General features: G+C 33.7%; 1 protein-coding gene across 1 annotated transcript; it reads right to left on the reverse strand.

Annotated features, from left to right (window-relative positions):
• Nucleotides 1–249: 249 nt before the first annotated feature.
• On the reverse strand, nt 250–21,617 carry LOC130052576 (ryncolin-1-like). The gene is made up of 7 exons (XM_056157944.1): nt 21,545–21,617; nt 11,038–11,146; nt 10,754–10,882; nt 10,290–10,417; nt 5,468–5,564; nt 2,559–2,723; nt 250–579 (listed from the first exon to the last, which is right to left on the reverse strand). The coding sequence occupies exons 2-7, from the start codon at nt 11,123–11,125 to the stop codon at nt 329–331; spliced, it is 858 nt and encodes a 285-aa protein (XP_056013919.1). The 5' UTR covers nt 11,126–11,146; nt 21,545–21,617; the 3' UTR covers nt 250–328.
• Nucleotides 21,618–22,235: the final 618 nt, after the last annotated feature.

Below are 22,235 nucleotides of genomic sequence, written 5' to 3' on the forward strand. Positions count from 1 at the left end.
TCTTACAGTGAATTTGAGAATTTACTTTATTCAATGTTTGAGAATTTCTTTGAAGTCTCATATGACGCTTTCAGCTCAGGTAAGCAAAAAGTGAATGACTTGGTAGAATAATATACAAAACATGTATTCTCAATTTAGTGTACAATCTGTATGCAACTAATTACAACTACCCTATATCATAAAGAAAGCTTTAGCTGAAATATCGCCAGATCGGTGTTAACTTCAGTGTATAGAAAGAAACAAAATTAATGTTTTTCTCAGTTCATTTATTTTTTTCAAGCAATGAATGTATTATGAATCATCACTTTTATAAATGCTCCTTTCTGTTTCATCTTGGTCTGATCATCATTAGTGTTGATTTCAAGGCTTCGTGTCTTCTTTTCCAAGGATACCAAGTAGGATGTTTAGGATTGACAACTGCAGAAGTGGTGTAGAGACCGTTTAAGTTTGACTGATGACACTTCCTGTACCACCATGCGCCGTGCCAGGCTTTTGCGCAGTTATAATTTCCACCATGTGCGTCATTATCTTGGTCTTTTGTCGTAAATTTCATCCCATTGTGATATTTCAAGCCGTCTCCTGGTATGAGAAAAAATAGAGACTTTTCACTGTTTCTTGCTAGCAATGAAATATAAAAAAGACTTAATTAAGCTTAGCGCTCAGGTTGTTGAAACCTAGTATCAGTTTAAACTCAAAATGTTCAAAATAAGTATTTACTATTTCTTTGCCAAGTACCCTGCGATAAAAGTTAATGTTAACGACGTTTCTTAGATACTGGGGTCCTTACTACGGTGGGCGTTGGCAGGATATGAACCTTTATTACTACAACTTTGAGCGCCATCTATAGTTTAAAACTTGTCTATCTTCATCTACAGCTGGTGAATTATTTATGTAGGTGACTATTCCGGAATGGGATGTATACGAAAGCCCAGAAGGCTCATTCGAGATTCGAAATTCAAAATACGAGATTCGAATTTCGAAATTCAACGTCCAAATTAACCAATCAAAATTTAGGTCACAATAGATGGTAGAGGCATATAAACCTAAGATATGAGAAAAAGCTTATTCTCCTAATATGTTTACCAACATTTCTTTTAAAACTATGAAAGTTATGATGCATGCTTAATATGCAGACAAGTCCGTAGAAAGCGGGAAGGGAGGGGCAGGAAACTTGTTTCAGCTGCCACATATTTAACTCTGTATTGTGCGGTAACCAGGTCAAATAATGACGAATACACCTCATAATATACCTAAAATGAAATCGTATATGAAGCCTATTAACCGATGAAAGCCCTCCAACAATTGATTTTAGTTTGATTTTGGGGGAAATTCAAAACATAGTAGTTCTCTTATACGGGTAGAAGGTCAATTTATAAAGCTTGCAAAAAGCGTGAAACGATTAAATATAAATCGAAATAGGGATGGGATAGACAAGGAATCCACACATTTCGGAGAAATTATCGCTGCAAAAAAATCAGAAAGGGGGGTGTTGGTAGTAGTGTCGATACTTCAGGTGCCTATAGAAATATTTTCCCCACCCGCTCCATCTTTTATAAGCGGCGTAAAACCCCACTCAATCAATCAATCAATTTTATAGGCGTCTTTATGTAAACAATGAAGGAAATTCGAGCCATGAATAAATATTTCTCCTCAATCTATGTTGTCTCTTTATATATATTTTTTTATGTTTTATCTAAGCTTATTCATAGCAAGCTTGATTTCTAGTTTTAAAAGAAATGTTTCGTTGTATGGTAAACATATTAGAAGAATAAGCTTTCTGTCATATTTTAAGTTTATATGCATCCTCTAACTTTTAATCTATTGTGACCTACATTTTGATTGGCTAATTTGGATGTTGAATTTCGAAATTCGAATCTCGTATTTTGAATTTTGAATCTTGTATTTTGAATTTCGAATTTCGTATTTTGAATTTCGAATCTCGAATGAGCTCTGGGCTTTCGTAGATGTAAAACTTATATGGTACCAATTTTGATGCATCAGATGCGCATTTCGACAAATAATGTCACTTCAGTCATGCTCAACCGAAATCTTTGAAATCCGAAATAACTATGAAGTTTTAGAGCTAAATATAGCCAAAAACAGCGTGCCAAAAAAGTGGAGCCAAATTCGTCCAAGGATAAGAGCTATGCATGAGGGAGATAATCCTTTATTTTGAAATGAATTTCTAAATTTAGTAACAGCAATTAAATATACATCCGTATTTTCAAGCTAGTAACGAAATACTTAGCTACTGGGCTGTAAAGAATCTAGATGTAAGATAAGTAACGAACAAAAACATTTAGTCGGGAGAGTTCTTTATCATTTCAACGTCTAACGTGACGCGGGACCTTATATTGGAATGAAGGCTTCTTTCGAAAGACCCGTGAGTTTCACTTTTATTTTCAGTTGTTTTATAATCTATATTGGATGATATCCCGTTTCATTCCATCAAAGACCTCAAAGAAGTTTGAGGACTTTAGACTGGTATCCCATTTTATAACACTTTCTCTCAAGAGCTAACTGTTATTATAATATTCGTGACTGCATAAGAAACTTACTTGCCGTGCCACTGTAGCCCGACGTCATCAACTTATACTTGCTATTCTCATCGCCAACAATAAATTTGGAATATTTGGCATACCCCTTTTCTCCAGTGAATCTCTGTAGATCAATACGGAGTTGCTGTGTTTTACCATTGGTTAACAAGTGGATGAATTCATTACCTAAATATAAGTTGAAATGTCCTTAATTAGCGGTTTGATTTAATTTGAACTACAATGAGATTACTTGAAGGTATTAAGTAGAGAAAACAATTTTTGTTCAGGTAGGATCAGCATAATACATTCACGAGTTAGTTCGGAATACGTATTGTTGTAAATAATGTAAAATAAAAAATGTAAGAAAAATAAAGCCAGCTATATTACGTAAAGATATGGTTTACTTTTTCACAAATACATGGATTTGTTCATCATAACAAGAGTTCCATGTACCTTAACGGTCACCTGAGTATACACATCATTTACTCTATTGTGTTACCGGTGTGTTTGTCATACTTCTCCATTTTTATATTTGAGCTAGATATACTGTCATACACATTTGATGATTTGGAATTCTTTTATGGGTGAGTAAGTTTTATCACGTCACAGCGAAATGCAATTTCCTATTTACGTTCTAAAAGGACAAATTGATTTAGAGACCTCATTGCTCATACGGGTAATCATGCAAACACTGCTTGTTTGATGTCCACGAATAAATATATTTATTGCACTTTTAAGACATGATCAGGTAAGACCCATCCATGGACCTGAACTCAGGGATAGTAAATTTCCCATTGCTCGTTATAATGATACAGGTTTGTTTTTTCTTTTACTTGGTGTTCAGCAGTACAAAAGATTTTATACTGCATTTGCAATACATTATGTATATGACCAATTCAGCACCACCCTGGTAAATGTAACGGAACACTGTGGTCATGAATGTCACAGTGTTAGTAGAGAGTCCAATGTTCATTCAATGATACATATAAGATATGCATTTTCAATAAATGACAAACTTAGCCCCATCCAAGGACATAGACCCTGAGGTCATGAATTACACAGTATTGGTATGGAGCTCATTGCTCGTTATAATCATACCAACAGCTTGACTGCTTGATGATCAGAATTAAGGAAAAATATTTTCTAAAATTTAATGCATTTTCAATATATGACCAACTTGACTCCACCCTATGACATGACATTAACACAGGGATTATGAATTTCACAGAATTGACACAAGGTTCAATGCTAATAATTATCATGCCAACAGTTTGACTGCTTGATATCCAGAAGTAGGGAGTATTTTTAAGATATAATGCAATATAAATATTTTTGCCGCACCCTGGTGCCAAAACCCCTCTGGGATGATACATGTATCTATAATTGTGGTAAAGGGTACCTGTTCTTTTTAAAGCTATATATTCTTTGGATATTTTCGTAGGAATAAAAATCAAATATTTTATATAAAGCTATGCAAATTATGCAATTTAATTCAATCGGATTAAAAAGTAATCCAGCTAATTTCCTATTTAATCGTGTATTCTCCGAGTTGGATAGTGAACGTAACGTTGCACACGGAATTTCGAAAGTAAACAATTGCATGGCGACGTGAAAGCGTGGACTGCCCGCAGGCTGTTGGCGGGACACATTCAGTGATAAGAGACAGCAAGACGAAAAATAGGGTAGAGAGAACCACTTTGAGCAATTGAAGGGGAGTTCAATTTCATGATTAACAGGAATTCTCCATTCAGTACGACTACATACTGTAAACGAAATCTTCATTTCCAATGATGTTTCGCCTAATATTTGTTCGTGCGTTTGCGCACATCCACAATAAACGTCATTCCTTCATAAATGTGCATTAGAAAATCACCATTTTCCTCATACAATAAGTACAACAATACTTCTTTAATAACCGTATATAATTTGTCGAAATTGTCAAATCATATTATTTTCCATAGTTTATCACACTGATAAGATACACGGTCTGCTTTTCAACATAGAACAAAATACTTTTAATCCCGCACATATACCTTTAAATATCCATTTAGTTCTCATTTAGTATCAATAGCATTAAAAGAAGATGGTATACATATGTTTTACGTATAAACACTATATGCTAGGTGTGATCCCGCACTGAAGGCAGAACCTCTACCCCGCTGAACTTGAAATCTTTAATTTTGGTAGCTCCTGGGCCTTCTTTCTGTACATGACTATGCATTTAGGTTTATTCTAAACAGATGTGCGGTTGCAGAGAAGATTTTTGAAAATTCGTCAATTGTTGGCAATTTTTGTCTCTCCCCTCAGGCCTCTCGGGTGCAAAAATCCTGAAATTAACCATCTATGTCCCTCTTCTTCAAAAAATGCTACATACCATTTGATAAGAATTGGAAGGGTTGTTATCAAAAAGTTTAAAATGTTCAATCGCTAACACAAATCACAGGACGGACGACGACGGACGCAGATCATTACCAATAGGTCACTTGAGTGACTCACGGGTGATCTAAAGATATGTATTTGAAGAAGATGGAGAAACGTACAATTATATCTATTGCAGAAAGAATCTAGTGTGAGAAACTAAGAGACCTTTGGTTAGTTAAAATTGTTTAAACATTTACTTAATAAAGACATATCACTATTACTAAGAATTTTACTACATGAATTATTACATCGATTATGTTAAAAACAAGTGTAACATAAATACAAAGAAGAAGAATTATTTGTTATTTGAAGAAGAAAAAACAACTAAAAAGTGAAATTTACTATTGTACGAATATAAGAGGTGAGTATTCTGCAATTTCTTTTCTATTGCGAGAATGATTACTTGGCATTCAGTTGATATTCGTTGTCATTAAAAGGTAATTATTGCTCCCTATATTTGGTATTCCATGAAAATTGCGTTTAACAATCTCTAAAAACATGCATAGCACCTATCCAATAATTTTTGGAAGGATCCCCAAAGCCGTTTTTGTACTCTTTCCATGTTCTGTAGAAGTCAGTGGAACCATCTATCCGTTTTTGTATGACCTACAATAAACAACAGTCACGCAGTGGTTGTATTGAATTCTCATCATCAATAATCCCAATATGTACGTTTTACCACATGCAAATCGATTTTAGGAAAAGCACTCATAAATTGTGTGTTAAACAAAGAATATTTTCAATTGTAGATTTAAATTTGTATATACAATATAGATGAAATAGTATGATGCTCTAATTGGTTTAATGACCCACACTTTGTGATATACAGACCCTGAAACGTGCTACTACACCAGTTACACGGTACGGTTCGGTACGCTTTATGAACGGTACGGTTCGTTTTCTGAACGGTACGGTTCGTTTCTTGAACGGTACGATTCGTTTCTTGCACGGTACGGTACGCTTCTTGAACGGTACGGTTCGCTTCTTGCACGGTACGATTTGCTAAAAATAGCTGCACGCTTTGTGAACGGTTTGCACGTTTTATTAATGAGGTGGGCGTGGCCTGAACGCTTTGACTTCGTATAAATTGTACGTTTCGATAGTTTGTTTTCACTCGATCGGTCTTATTCGGCTCTTTGATTATCGGCTGCAGGATTTGTGGTTGTGTTAGAATGTGCACATGGGGAAATGAGACGTTATTTTTGATTGCTTCGATGGAATAATTCCATATTGATAACGTACATAAAAGTTATGAATAAAAGTTTTTAGAATTTGCTTAAGTCTAAGTCTTAATGGTTGTTATTACGTTTCAATTTGTTTTTCATTTCTCATCAGACATTTATTAATTTACGATTTTATAAAAAGTTGTTACATGAACTGCTCCCCGACATGGGCGTGCGTAAGTGTAAAAACAAAGCGTATTAAGTTTCCGGATATAAATTACAGTGCCTAAATTGGAAAAGTTTTTAAGAAGAAGTGAATTTTGTTTTGAATACACTAAAGTCGCAAATGACACAATGATTATTTTCTGCACTTCACATTTATTGTGATTTATCATCGGCATTATGAAAGATCCAGGATATCTGCACGTGAAGTTTGTACGTCCTTTTTTGTCAGCATTCAGTCATTCATAATTAATAATGTTAGATATCTGTTGCATTTGTCTTTGAATCAAATAAAATTATGATAATACATATATAGTCCTATCCTTTATCACGCGAAGTCCGATTTTCATTTCCCTGACTTTATTTTTGATCACTGAAAATCAGCTTCGTGATGTTTGAGGATAATGCTTCGAATAGCCAGCGATAGTCTACGACCTCCTTTCCCATCGGGCGCCATTGTGAAAATAATATACTGTGGCTGAAAAAGTGGGTCACGTGACATAAATTGCACGCTTTCTGCACGGTACGGTACGCTTTCGGGCTTTTGGGGGCGGGGTTTGCATAATATTATCCTGCACGCTTTCTGCACGGTACGGTACGCTTTTTGAACGATACGGTTCGTTTCTTGAACGGGACGGTACGTTTCTTGAATGGTACGGTTCGTTTTTTGCACGGTACTGTACGTTTCTTGAACGGTACGGTTCGTTTCTTGCACGGAACGGTTCGGTTCGTTTTTAATGTGTAGTAGCACGTTTCAGGGTCTGTAACAACAGAAAACTGTTTCAGTTATTCCTTTAAAAGTATTCTGCTTTCCAAACGGTATCGAATGCATTACGAAGAACTTTTAGATTTGTGGTAGTATTCAGTTCGGTATGCTGTCAACATATGCAACATTCATTGTAACAAAAATTACTAGGTTCAGTCTTGTATTCCATCATATTTCTAGTACAAGTTTGCACCCTACATTTCCTACAAATATAATACATAATACTTTTACCATATAACCATAGACCTGTAGAACAGCAAATAAATTCTTTCCTTTTACAATCACCGGGGGGTGGGGGGAGTTATGTTTTAACAGTAATTCTTCGTTCAAATCTTTACTTAATGATATAAGAATCATCATACTTTTCGAGGTCATTGTCATTAATGGGGAGATAAGGTATTACTCCTTCGTTATACTTGACGTTTAGACCAGGCACATATGTTAAAGAAAATATGCGTACCCTCTTTAGTAACCTTTGCAGGCATGTTCACGAAACTTTCCTAAGATATGTCCTAAGATATGTCCTAAGATACTTTGTGAAACGGGTTAGGAACATCCTACGATCAACGTCTTAGGATGTATTTCGACGATATCTTAGGAAAATGTTAAGTTAGGGCGCCCTAACTACTTAGGAACATTCTTATTCCTATAGAAATGATATTCGTGACATGATTAAAATCTAGACACATACGCTTAGAGAAAAGCCAGACATGCTTTATTCATATGAATATTCTTAATACAGATACCCTATATTTAGTAGAATTATTTTATAAACTAAGAAATTATAGAATTATTAACTACTTCACATACAATAAAAAAAATAAACTAATATTGTGATACTTGAACCCATGCAGGGATGTTTCATATATTAATTGATTTATTTATATTAGAATGAGTCCCGCAATGATTTTGTAGAATAGTTTAAAAATCGAACCAATATGCCTTGCCAATTACATGTACTCACATCTAGGACATAGATAAATAATTTAGCAATCGTTTTTCCGACACAAGTCAAACTGGTCTGAATTTGATTTGTGAGTCATGTGGATTAGTGTATCATCATGAGTAAGAAGAGAAACACAAATTGCTCAACTGAAGAAATTTAAGTAATCTATTGGGTTGTCAATGTTTCTAAATATCCTTCCATGGTTTATGTGAGCTCTTTGTATCAATATCAAAATTTATACAAACTTAGGACGATCAAAAGACAAGGGTTATGCTGCCCAAAAGTTAAGATGAACACACGGCGATGCCTTCATTTAGGAAAGCTTTGAGGGACTGATTTAAGACTAAGAAATGTCCTAAGACATACTTAGGATACGTCTTATTCTTAATATAGCTTCATAAATATATCCGCAGTAGTGATGAAGTTTTAAATAGAGGAATGTGTGCTGGTTCCAGCTGACAAAACTGGTAACAATATTGTCTTTGTTTGATATGCTTATTATTATAACAACTCAATTTGGTAATCCAACTTATTCTCAAAGTGACGTTTCAAAAGACGAAATTCTTCAAAATCACGTTTCAGTTTTAAATAATTTAACATTCCAGACAACGACACGAATGAATTTGAATTACAATATGTATAAATTACAAAACTTCACAAAAACTCTTAAAGACATCGATGCATAGCAGGATCCAGTAAAGTTCTACCAAACCCTCACGAAAATATCAACTGCTACGAAGGAGAAACTGTAGACATATTATGCCACAACACATGCGAAAAGTTGTGTAAATCAAATGTGGATTCTCTAAATTCCAAAGATTTTTTTTTTAGTAAATTTGAAATCACAAAACTGTCCAAAACCCATCAACATCAAAATATACGACTTTTTAACATTTAACCCTAACATTCCTCATGATAAATTAGGGACATTTGCTACAAACAAAAAATTGGATGCATGGGTTCGTATATTTTTGGTTAATTCTGGTTCTGATTAGTACAAATATTAGATTCTTATAATATTGGGAATTTATATACTTTCTATGCAGATATTCAAAAATTGTGATACAGCCGTATTTTGGCCCTCCCTATCAAACTCTACAAAGCTGTCCACTTGTATTGAACAAAATGGAGATATCTTAGTCAAAAATTAAATTCCATGCACTGAAATTTATTCAGTTTACTTATATAAAAGGATTCATTTTCATCTTTTTTTAAAGTTTGTTTGAAGAAGTGGCCTTAAAGATTATGACTTTTGACATCATAGAGAGCCGAAGCGGCTAAAAGCGAACTCAGAAATGATCAATTATCCAGAAATTTACTTTGTTAAACACCATTTTAACTTTACGAACAAGTACCCTGAATTTGATTTTTAAAAGACAGTATACAGTGGTCTTTGGTGAGAAGGTCTTTCAACAATCTGTTGGAATTTCGATGGACACGAATTGTGACCCTTTATCAGCTGACCAGTTTTCATATTTATTTCCATTCATATGTCGATTCGATATACCCCTGTGAACTCAAAATAAGACAACACGGAGTCTTCTATAGCTGTTTCATATCTTATTGATCACAGTCATTAACGATAAACTAACAACTCAACATATTGATTTAGAATATAGATTATAGTGTACATGTACTACGTTTACCTGATCAAGATAAAAAGTTCACGGCGGATGTAACCGGTCAGTGGGTGATGCTTACTCCTCCTAGACACCTGATACTACCTGTGTTGTTTCCATGAGTCAGTGCTCACCCTAATTTCAATTATGCATTTTTGTTAGATTTATGTATGAGATTGATCACTGTTCATTACCTTCACTTAATGAATTCTCTCTTTGCCAAACCCACCTCTTCATCCATTAAGTAAGTACTTGTACTTGCATAACAACCACACAAGTTATTGCATTTTGAACATAATTGTAAATTTTGAAAAATCATATCACATTGTAATCACCATAAATGTTATTTAAAATTTTGCTGGAGGAATATGACTGTTACTCCTTCACTTCACCCTCATCTTTCATAACTGTTAAATCAATACGTCGGAGTTACCTCCCATTTATAGTATTCATTTGAAAACCCCTCGGACATCGTATTTGTTCACATTGTTACAATGCCGTGAATATTGGTTAAAAGAGACCACTTTCGGGTCATATGGACAATTGTACATCTCTTTAGTCATTATTTGCTAGCTATTGACAATGTTTGGAAACATAAAAAAAAAATCTACTTACTGTCCATCCGCCTCCCTCAGTCGTCATGTCACAGAAAACATTTTTCCTCATATTTGACTTAGAGTAGATAGTGTAAATGCCATCATGTCCCTTTCTGCTTGGATCTGCTTTCAAAATATCTGCACAACCTAAATTATGTGCAGACAAAAATCTATTATATATATATATATATATATATATATATACCCTTTAGTTTAGTAGGTTACACTGTGATCGCAAATAAAAAGATAGATAACACAACCAATATTTTGACTGTGAGTGCGAATCTTACAGGGGTTTTAATTCCCCTACTCACTCCCATTGCTTTCTAATGAAATGTCTTTTTCACTACATGAATCAAACTATTATTGTACATATCCTCCACTTTCCATTAAGCTTTGTTCCTGGTGTGGTATTCCATCTTAATTATACCGTCACTTTTACTGTTTGTAAATTTGTTTCGATTTAAGTCCCCTTACACTTACTATCACATCCCCTCCATTCATATGTAGACAATACATCAAACAGGACACCCACTGGTTTGACATACTTGACGTTTAAAAGCCTCCACAAGGATTCATCGCTTTTCAACAACTTGCAATTGTTTAGCCTAGCTGAAAATAGATTCCATGTCAAATTTCAATGTCTGAACATTATCATTCATCGACAAACCTAGTAACGCTATACATACTCCATTACCAAAACAGTCATCTAAATAATGTGCTTTATAAAATCTCATAAGATGCAAAATAAGTTTAAATGTAGTTACCTCGAATATTTGAATCTATCTCATACCCATTGCAGCACACAGCGAGTAAAACTACACAAACCCCTACAGTGCCAAACATCATTTTCATCGTGTGATGATGGAAAAACAGCTAAAAAGAATGATAACACAAAACAATTGATGTAGGGCGTTGTGTAATTTTACAGATTATGAACTAAAGTGAATCTATAGATACTTTGCATGACAATATGCATAACAACATGCAATGAAAATGCGTGTGTGGTATGCGCATAGTTTGTGAGGGATATATATGTTAATTAATCAATTATCAGTGCATTTTTCTCTCGTGTTTTTATCTAATTATGATGAAGAATCTTTCAATGTGGGGGTTATGGGTAGAATATTATAAACCACCTAATTCATAATGCAGTTTATGCAGAGGAGAATAAGGACGTTACCAGAAGAAACCAACAAGTCAGCTTACAATTGTACAAGTACTTACAAAGGTTAGTGAAAAACCAGGACCTGCAGGCATGTTTATGAAATTTTCCTAAGATATAACTTTAGCTATGTCTCATGTCTTAAGATATAACTTAGGAAAAACGTTAGGAACATCCTAAGATCAACTTATGTGTCCTAGGATGTATCTGGACGATATCTTAGGAATGTCATACGTTAGGACGTCCTAACAACTTAGGAACATTCTTATTCCTTTACATGCATTTACACATATGATATTCGTGACATACTTCCGAGTAAACAATTAAAATCTAGACACATACAGCTAGAGAAAAGACAGGCATTACTTACTTATATGAATATTCTTTTCTTTTTTTTAACATGAATTCAAAATACATGAATACATTACTATGTTATAAACTGTGTCTTTTTATTGTGAATGCAAAACCAAAACTTGTGTGCGATAGTTGAAAAATCGAACCGATATACCTTGACTTGCATGTACTCATGTCAAGGTTTTTGATAACATAATTGAAGAATCCGACAGAAGTCAAAGCAGTCTGAATTCAATTTGTGAATTGTGTAGATTAGTGTATTATCGTGAGTAAGAAGAGAAACTCATTATTTTTAACTGTAAAAATTAAAGTGATACTTGATGAAGTTGAAAATAAAGCATCGTATTAATGTACTTTCTAACACCTTTACATATACAGCAGAGAAGAGGTGGTCCTACTAAACAGAGTATGCTAGAGTACTTTAGAGTACGCTGGTACAATTTCACAATTTAATGCAATTTTACCGCTGTTCGTAGATGTTTATATTTTAATTCAACCTAATAAATGTATATCTGGAATATATTGCGTTTGTTTTCATTAGTTTGGGGATTATTTCAAGTTGCAGTTTACCGTTTGATCCCGATCTCGATCAAATTTAACTACATATTTACATTATTTAATACGAGGGCATTACATTTAAATTTCCAAGATTACGCCTTTATCTTATGTTTGAAGTATTAAGTCTTTTTATTGTCAATCGAACAGTAAATTCCTTGAAAATAAATCATTGGTATTTGGGTTTAATACTGGTGTAATATGTTACATCGCTCAAATACTTTCTTCAAACAAAATACTAAGAATCGGGATCGAGATGCGTAAATAAATTTAATGTTTTCTAGTCAAAATATCATTAAATAGCAAGTACTTGTGACAAATATTGCAATATTATTTTATAATCATGTATATTTAAGCGTTATACATACAAATAAACACTTAAATTGCATTAGATTTGGAAATTTTACCAACGTACTCTAAGGTACTCTAGCGTACTTTGTTTAGTAGTAACCGAGAAGTGGGCGTGGTAGGGTATTTGTGGGGAAATATATGCTTGTATATTATATTATATTATATGCACACACGAGGAGAGAGAGAGAGAGAGAGAGAGAGAGAGAGAGAGAGAGAGAGAGAGAGAGAGAGAGAGAGAGAGCACAGATTAGGAAGAAATGGCCTTCCTATACTAGTTACAAAACGAAGAAGGCATCCCTGTCCAATAGCGCCGGGAGGCTATGAAAACCACGAAATTCCATTCTTACTTACAATTAAATAATTTAGCGGGTTGTAAATATCTTCATGGTGTCTGAGAGCTCTTTACCTCAATATCATGGATGTCGCCATGTTTATACAAACAAAAATGGATGATCTTAGGACAAGGGTTATGCTGTCCTAAAGTTAGGATGAACTTATGGCGAGGCCTAAATTCAGGAAAGTTTCGAGAACCTGACTTAAGACTAAAAGGTGTCCTAAGACATACCTAGGACACGTATCAGACCTAAGATATAGCTTCGTTAACATGTTTGCTGGTCCTTTCATTTTTCTTTTTTTAAAAACCACAGTCTCTGCTTATTCTTTGATACAAATCATTTGCAACTTTCTTGATACAATCCATTTAAATCTTTGCTGAGACATACAAAGTGAGAAGCAGCTCACATGATTTCCATACGTGTTCATTTTCATTTGAAAATCATGCCGATATCGTGCAATAATCAAACCATAAATCACACATCGTATATCAGGCAAATTTATTCAATGATATTCATGGGAAAATTATGCAATTTCCACGTGTGTTTTGGGTATAATATTCTATATTATTTATAACGACTTTCTGCGATTTTTATATAATGATAGTGCAGTATTCGCATGAAAATATTGCAGTTATATATATATATATATATATATATATATATATATATATATATATAGTAATTTAGCTAATAAATAGTCTATGATAAAATCTGCGTAAAATATAGAGAATATTAGCATTCAATATCCTGAGAAGTTATGGAACGCTAACTTTGCATTGCATAAATTGTGTGCGTCCGAAACATTCTGAGTATGAGCGTTCAATTTTGACGTTACCGTAACGACATAAACAAGCGAAAATGGTAAACGACGGTCCTTCGAATCTGACAGCGCCAGTATTTGATATCATATTCATTTATTTAAACAAAATGTTCTACTGTACCTTAATTATGATGTCCCCATTTAAAAAAACAGTTTGCTTCATGCATTAATGACGGGTTTAATATTGAACAGTTAAGAAATGCATGTTGATATTGCACACCTTCACCTAAGATGCCAATATTGATGAATTTGCTTCTATACGTATATTTCATACGTATCAAATTCATGCAAATTTGATATGGCATATATATATAAAAGCACTAAAGTTCCAACAACACTCGAAACCTAAAGGTGTCGGATCCACAACATGGATAGAACGTCAAATACAAACAAATATACAAAGCACCAAAATGACCAACGACACGAACGAACAACCAGATTGTCAAGTTTTCGGGACGACCCGTCCCTTCTTGAGGACAAACGAAAAGAATTACATAATGTGGCCAAGATCAACAGATAATAATAACAAAAACTACATAAAAATACATCTAGCACTATAACTACACTAATCTACAAACGTATTTACAACGCAGACTACATGGGTTTTTTTTTTTTGTCTTTAGGCTTGTCAATCAATGTTAAAAGTGGAGCGACTTAGGACATGCCTTATTCGTCCAACTAGCTGATCCAAAATATCAAAATCAAAATAAAAATAAAAAATTCTACTTTTTTGGATATATATATATATATATATATATATATATATATATATATATATATATATGTGTGTGTGTGTGTGTGTGTAGTGTGTGTGTGTGTGTGTGTGTGTGTGTGTGTGTGTGTGTGTGTGTGTGTGTGTGTGTGTGTGTGTGTGTTCAATCCGACTACAAAAATATGAATATACACGTTATATCCCACTACAATTTTTAACCCCACTACATTTTGTACATGCACCTGTGTAGTGGGATTGAAGACCCTTTGGAATTGATGATATTGAAAATAAAAACTGTGTGGGTGTCCAGTGTGTATCAAATTTTTTCACACATTTTTTTAAGTCCATCATAAAATGGTACACACTTTCCCCGATGTTGATGACTTGGAGCATGTGCAAAAGAATTGTTTTGGTCAATGATTGCGGAAAAGTATGCACTATTTTATGTTTTGTAAAATATAACATGAATTCAAAATGGTAAAATTGCCTTTATTAAACTTATGTTGATATCCAGTATTATGTTGACACAGTGATAGGGGTGCCTAATGATTAAGTTACACTTTCTAACCCTGGAGTTTGACATTCTCCACTAAGGCGATGAATATTATATCAAATTATTCGTGTCGTCAAGACAAAAAAGAATATATAATCATATTTTTTTTTCTAATATGTATAATGAAGATTTTCTTCCCAACAAACTGAAAAATTGGTATGACAGAGTTGTCGCCGATTAATCGACATTCTTTCTTGACTCCAATTGTCTTATTTTTATTATTATGGCAATAAATCCTAATTGTTGTACTAAATTGTTTGTCTCAATGAGAAATAAAATGGTATCAACTATTTAGGCTTAAAGATCACTTTTTGTTTACGTCTTTGTTATCAAAAATCAGTGTTTTGGTCAAAATATTTATTATTCAAGGTACAAAATTCTGATTATATATTTCTCTCCTCGTCTCGAAAAGGCAAACACATTCATACATAGGTATTTGAAATATGACCAAAAATAAAGATTCAGTACATGATTTTGCCCTTTCGATTAAAAACAACAACATTTTCAGCAATAATTGTTATAATCATACACCTTTTGAAAAACGACCTATACCATTTTCTTTTTCTGGACGAGACCAAAAAAATGGTGCAATTGGATTTTTAAGCATATAAATTAAAAAAATTATTCCTAAAAAACTGTCAAAATTTGGACTTTGACATTTTTCGGCGAGTAATAAAAATCTACTTTTCGGCTCTGATTTTCTCTAATATCTATTACGATATATTAATGTTTTTATACCAAAATGTTTGTTTCCATAGATAAACAAAATGGCACTAAGAACAAAGTTAGAGGTAGAATTGTTTTTATCCCAAAACTTCAAACGTACTTTGCCACTACATATACCATAAGTGGTGGAAATCAAATGTGGATTCTAAACAATTTTAAAGAACTTTCAGTAAACTTGAAATCGTAAAGCTTTTCTCAAATCAACAACATCAAAACGTATAACTTTTGAAAACTTTACACGACCATTCCTCACGATAAATTAAGAATTAGACTTTTTGACATCATAGACAGTTGCTTCTTCAAGAAAAATGGAAAACTGAAATATTCATATCTAGTGGTCACTCATCCAAAAAATTACTTTGTTAAACACCACTATGATTCCAAGAAAAAGCACTCTGAAATTGAATATAAAAATATACTGCTGGAGTTCCTCATTGACAGTATGATAGGTGAAAATAACGAACAGTTATCAATCTCATCACTCCCATAAGCAATACAATATAGATAGTTGGACAAACACGGACCCCTGGACACATCAGAGGTGGGATCAGGTGCCTAGGAGGAGTAAGCATCCCCCGTCGACCGGTCACATCCACGGGGAGCCCTATATCCTGATCAGGTAAACGGAGTTATCCGTAGTCAAAATCAGTGTTAAGTATCTTCGTAGTCTTTGGTGATCAGGTCTTCCAACAGTCTGTTGGAAATCCCATGGATACCAATTGTGCTCCTTTGTTAGCTGGCCTGTTTTATGTTCTTATGAAGCAGAGTTTATTCAAAAACTTCTACGTGAGAAGAAAAAAATTCTTGCTGTGGCTTTCAATGCAACATTTAGATATATCAACAACGTTTTATCTACCAATGATAATTTTCATTCATGTGTCGATTCGATATATCCTTGTGAACTCGAAATAAACGACACCACAGAGTCGTCCATTTCTACTTCATACTTAGATATTTCATTGAAAGTAGATATTAACGGCAAACTAACAACTCAATTTTATGATAAACGGGATGATTACAGCTTCTCCATCGTCAACTTCCCATATTTATGTAGCAATATTCCATTATCACTTACATATTGTGTTTTTAAATCAAGGCAGGCTACTGCCAATCAAGTTCATGGTGGAGGGGTTTCAACACTCTTGTTTAAAGTCAGCATTTCGCAAATTCTATGGTCGTTATAATGTCGAGACAACCTATCATTGGGTCAAATGCTGTCTGACGTGTGTCATATAGATTGTTAGGCCGTTTTTATCACACTGGTTTCGACTAAGGATAACATCAGTTTGCCTGATGAATATATACACGGTGGGTGTGGCCGGTCGATAGGAGAAGATTATTCCTCATGGGCATCTGATCCCACCTTTCGTGTATCCAGGGGTCCGTGTTTGCCCAACTCTATATTTTGTATTGCCTATATAAGTTGAGATTGATCACTGTTCGTTATCTTCACTTTTTATTTGTAAAAATAACGTTGTTTGGAATAAACTGTTTGAAGTAAACCATGTCTTATGTTTGTATTTGTGTTCAATAATGTACGGAAGCCGATAAATGCCAGGGTATATAATTAATAGTCATTTAACTGGCGGCCGAAGGATGAATTAATTGGTGATCGTCACTTAATTCATATGGCGGTGTTATATAGTGAGATTTCCCCCATAGTGAGACTTCCCCCGGAAGGATGACTATATACTGAGACCCTTCCCCCGGAAGATTGGTTATATAGTGATATTTACCCCGGAAGTCTGGTTATATAGCGAGCCTTCTTCCGGGAAAGTTTCACTATACAGCCAGTCTTCCCCATTTATAGTGAAGCTTCCTCCTTTACTTAAGTATCCGGAATAGTATTAGTAGTCCTTTTCGCCATATTTTATATGTGTTTATTGAAATACACCCACAGTTTCTCTTATGCACTTTTTAAATTAAGTTTACTAAAACATAATATCCGGAAATTAGGTACCTTTAAAATGACCAATTTTTATATCAATCAATACTATGGCTTCCCGGCTATTGCACGAGGTTGTGGTAACAATGAATATTTTCAAATCTTAATTTGCCAATGACTCTTGATATCCGAAGGACAACATCACTTTACAGAAAAAATGACCGTCGTGATAAGAGGTGCGTTAACATTTCTCCTCATATTTTGGAATTTTGTATTGCTTGTAGGAGTTATGAGATTGATCACTGTTCGTTATCTTCACCTTGCATGCAATTCAGAATTGTTTTAATTGTACAGGAAATGGACTGTGGTTTTAATTTTGGAGATGGTTTTCAATGGCCTGTTTTAACACAAAAATTCTTTGCTATAAAAAAACTTAAGTAGATATTTCGACTGTACAAAACACAGAAAAAAGCTCATCCAAGTATCGAGGCGAAGCGAGTACAAATCAGCTATTCACGGTTTTGTGCCTCTTGCTTTCGAATGATATTCAATTAAATACTGGACCTACTGTTACCTACACATGTACAGGTTGTGTGAATAATACCACGTCGGATGTTAAGCTTAATAGCAATCAAAATATTGAATGCATTTGTGATTCGTGTATCAACGACATAGATGAAAACTTCTACAACACCGAAAAAGTGGAAGAAAGTTATATTAATCGCCCTAAAGGTACAAAATTTGCACATGTGAATCTATATGATTTAATGAATAAACTGGACTAAATCAGAACTTTACTGAAAGATGGAATTTACCATATTCTGGCAATCTCTGAAAGTAAACTAGATTCAAATATCACGGATTCTGAAACACAGGTAAATGGATACAACATTGTACGCAGAGATCGCAATAGACATGGTGAAGGGATCATAATGTACATTTAAGAGAAATGGGCAATTAAAAACGTATGCAAGTGTGAAATGTTTGAAATGCTTACTGTGGATATTAGATTAATGAACTCTCCGACAATAAATACTGGGGTTGTGTATCGACCACCGGATTCAAACACCCAATGGTTAGAACATTTTGAGGAGTATATCAAAGATATAACGAATAGTTGTCACAAACGTGTAATAATGGGTGACTTCAATTTTGAGCAACTGAAAACATGAAATTTTAAACAATCCATGGAAACTTTTGGCTTAGAGCAAGCTATTACGAAACCCACCCGAATAACAAAAGATTCAAGCACACTCATCGATCACACTACGTAAACGTGCTTGAAGTTTACAGCTCATGTGGTGTAGTGCCAATAGGTCTGAGTGATCATCACCTGGTATATGTCGTCCGAAAGAAAAATAAGCGTGACACACAAAGTGATCATATATATGAGAAATGCAGAGATCAGAAGAAATTTGACGAAAATGATTTTCTCAGGGATCTGCGGGGTGTTGAATGGAATAACAATTAATCTTTTAACAACGTAAATCAAATGTGGTCAACATTTAAGAAGCTTTTTATGAAAATAGTTGACAAGCATATGCCAGTCAAAAAGCGCCGTATCAGGACCGATTGCGAAAAATGGATTAACGACGACGTTCTATCTGAAATTCGTCAAAGGGATTATCTCCATCGGAAGACTCTAAGATCCCGCCACGAATCGGACTGGGCCTTATATCGATCAGCAAGGAACCGCGTTGTAAAATAAAGCAATTTCTACCATCTAAATATGCAGGCGCATCAGCATCCTACCTAGAAATTGATGGCGAAGTAATTTCAGACTCCTATCAAATTTCAAATTCCTTCAATGATTTCTTTTGTGGCATAGGTCATATATTTGCGACAATTTTTTATGATTAGCTCCCGAAAATTGAACTAATGCCGAAAGGCTCATTTACAATTCCAAATGTAGAATTTTTAAAGAAAGAATTTAAAAGCATGTCAAGTTCAAAAGCTACAGGTATGGATGAAAGTTCTGTAAAATTACTGAAAGTGAGTATTGATGTTGTAGCTGACATATTGTGTTTCATCATGAATTTCTCTATACAGGATGGTGACGTTGTAAATGAATAGAAAAAAGCTAGAGTTACCCCGCTTTTCAAATCTGGGGATAATTTTCATGTTAATAATTATAGACCGGTACATGTATCTGTTTTACCTATCATAAGTAAAATTATGGAAAGACACGTTTTTCACACTTTTTACGAATATTTGATCGCAAATAGTCTTTTAACAGAGCATCAATCAGGTTTCAGACCAAAACATTGACAAATGGCTTGAGAACATTGATAAAGGGAAACTCACAAGTGTACTCTTTATTGATTTAAGCAAAGCATTTGATACAGTTAATCATGATGTATTGATGCACAAACTTTTATCTTATGGTATCTGTGAAAAAACATTTAAATGGTTTCATTCTTATCTATATGATCGCAATGTGTCAAATGGAAAGGGACCATCTCAAAGGAAAAAGATGTTATCATCGGTGTCCCTCAGGGTTCTATATTGGGTCCTATGTTTTTTATTCTGTTTGTAAATGACTACCCAACATGTCTCAAACACTCTACAGTCAATATATATATAGATGATCCCACGTAAGATGTTTCTGATAAATCTTTAGATGTGATTGGAAACAAATTATAGGATGATCTTATAAATTCTATGGAATGGATGCATAAGAACAAATTGACAATAAATTTAAAGAAAACACAATGTATTTTAATAGGAACGTCACAGAAATTATCGAAATGTAGAAACCTTTGCATTAATGTTGGTGATTTTTTTTTATAGAAAATGTTAAATGTGCCAAACGTTTAGGTGTTTACATCGATGAATGTCTTACGTGGTCTTATCACACAGATGCGTATGTAAAAACCTTAGTCAGAAACTAGGTGTTTTAAGGAAATTGAGTACTTTTATGTCAAAGGAGGCACTACTCAAAATTTACAATACTATTGTTTTTCCTCATTTTAATTATTATTGTACAATATGGCAGGATACAAAGAACAAGACAAATATTGATAGGCTTTTTAAATTACAAAAGAGGGCAGCAAGGTTAATTTTACATATCAAGGTATCTCATTCAATATCAAATTCTTGCATGCTATCAAATTTGAGATGGATGCCTTTGATTGAATATTTTATTTATCGAAATATTATTCTTATGTTTAAAATTTTACATGATACGACTCCAGAGTATTTGCATGTTTTTAGATTTGTGAATGAGGTAAACACAAGAAATACAAGACAGAGCTCTACTAATTTTATTTATGTTACAAGAGCCAAAACAGAATAGTTTAGAAGATCTTTTATCATTTCAGCAGCAATTTCATGGAACTCATTACCAGATTGTATAAGAAAATGCACAACTACCACATCTTTTAAATCAGCCTAACTAAAACATTATTTTGATCCTCAATGATACTCGTGTGTTTATTGTCTCTTTTCATTTAGTTCTTATCTGTATGTATATAAATTGTGATATTTCCATGCGTTGTGATATATGTTCTCGATGTATATATATGTTATAGACAGGACCACAATATAAACTAGTTTATATAACTAATTGTGCAATCCTGTATAGATAAAGGATATTATTATTACTTTGAAGTGTCACAATATAGCCAATCTATATGATCATAAGTTAGTTAAAGGAATTACAGTAGAATTTGATATTCGCTAGAGAACATATGACATTCTAACTCAGAAGTCAACATAATTGAAACATATCGAAGAAATGTTTCTACGTACGCACATAAAATATTGTATTGAATATATTGTTTTTACGAATCCTATAGTGTATTTACAGTTGTACTTACCACCACAGCTTCAGGGTACTACAAAGTAAGGTTCAGAATAGATCAGAATCCCCACATATTATATACCATCTCGTATCCACATCTGGCGAGGAATTACTTACAAATATCGATACTTGATTTTGTCTATGCGACTTCAGTATCTGTTACATTTGTAAAGAACAATTGTTAACATTCAAAACCCAAATATTCAAATTTATAAAACTACATTTTAAAAACAATGCATCATGTTATGGATCAGAAAACCCACATATTATAAACTCTTCCGTATCGCCATCTGGTTTGAAATTCCATAGATTTTATCAATATCTAAATTGATTTATCCATCATCAGAATGAGTTACATATCTAAAGAACAATTAGTAGCAAAAGGAGATATTGAAATGTATTAACTGCATTGTAAAAATATTGCTTATTGTTATAGATTAGAATGCCCAAATATCAAATAACATCCCACATCTGATGCAAAATTACAGAAACATTATCGAGTCACGCACTGAGTCAAGTGCTGATCATTGGATTAGAACGTTAGGTACTGCATTTCTATATGAATGCAATGATAAAGTAGAAAATGTGATAAATCTTACAAATTCACATTCAAGATTAAAATTGTTTAGAATTGCCAGAAATAATATAACAGTCTGTATTAACTAACGGGATGGGAATTCATAGCAAGAAATAGAGAAATGACTGCG

This window comes from Ostrea edulis, chromosome 3, assembly GCF_947568905.1.
Source record: "Ostrea edulis chromosome 3, xbOstEdul1.1, whole genome shotgun sequence".
NCBI lineage: Eukaryota > Metazoa > Mollusca > Bivalvia > Ostreida > Ostreidae > Ostrea > Ostrea edulis.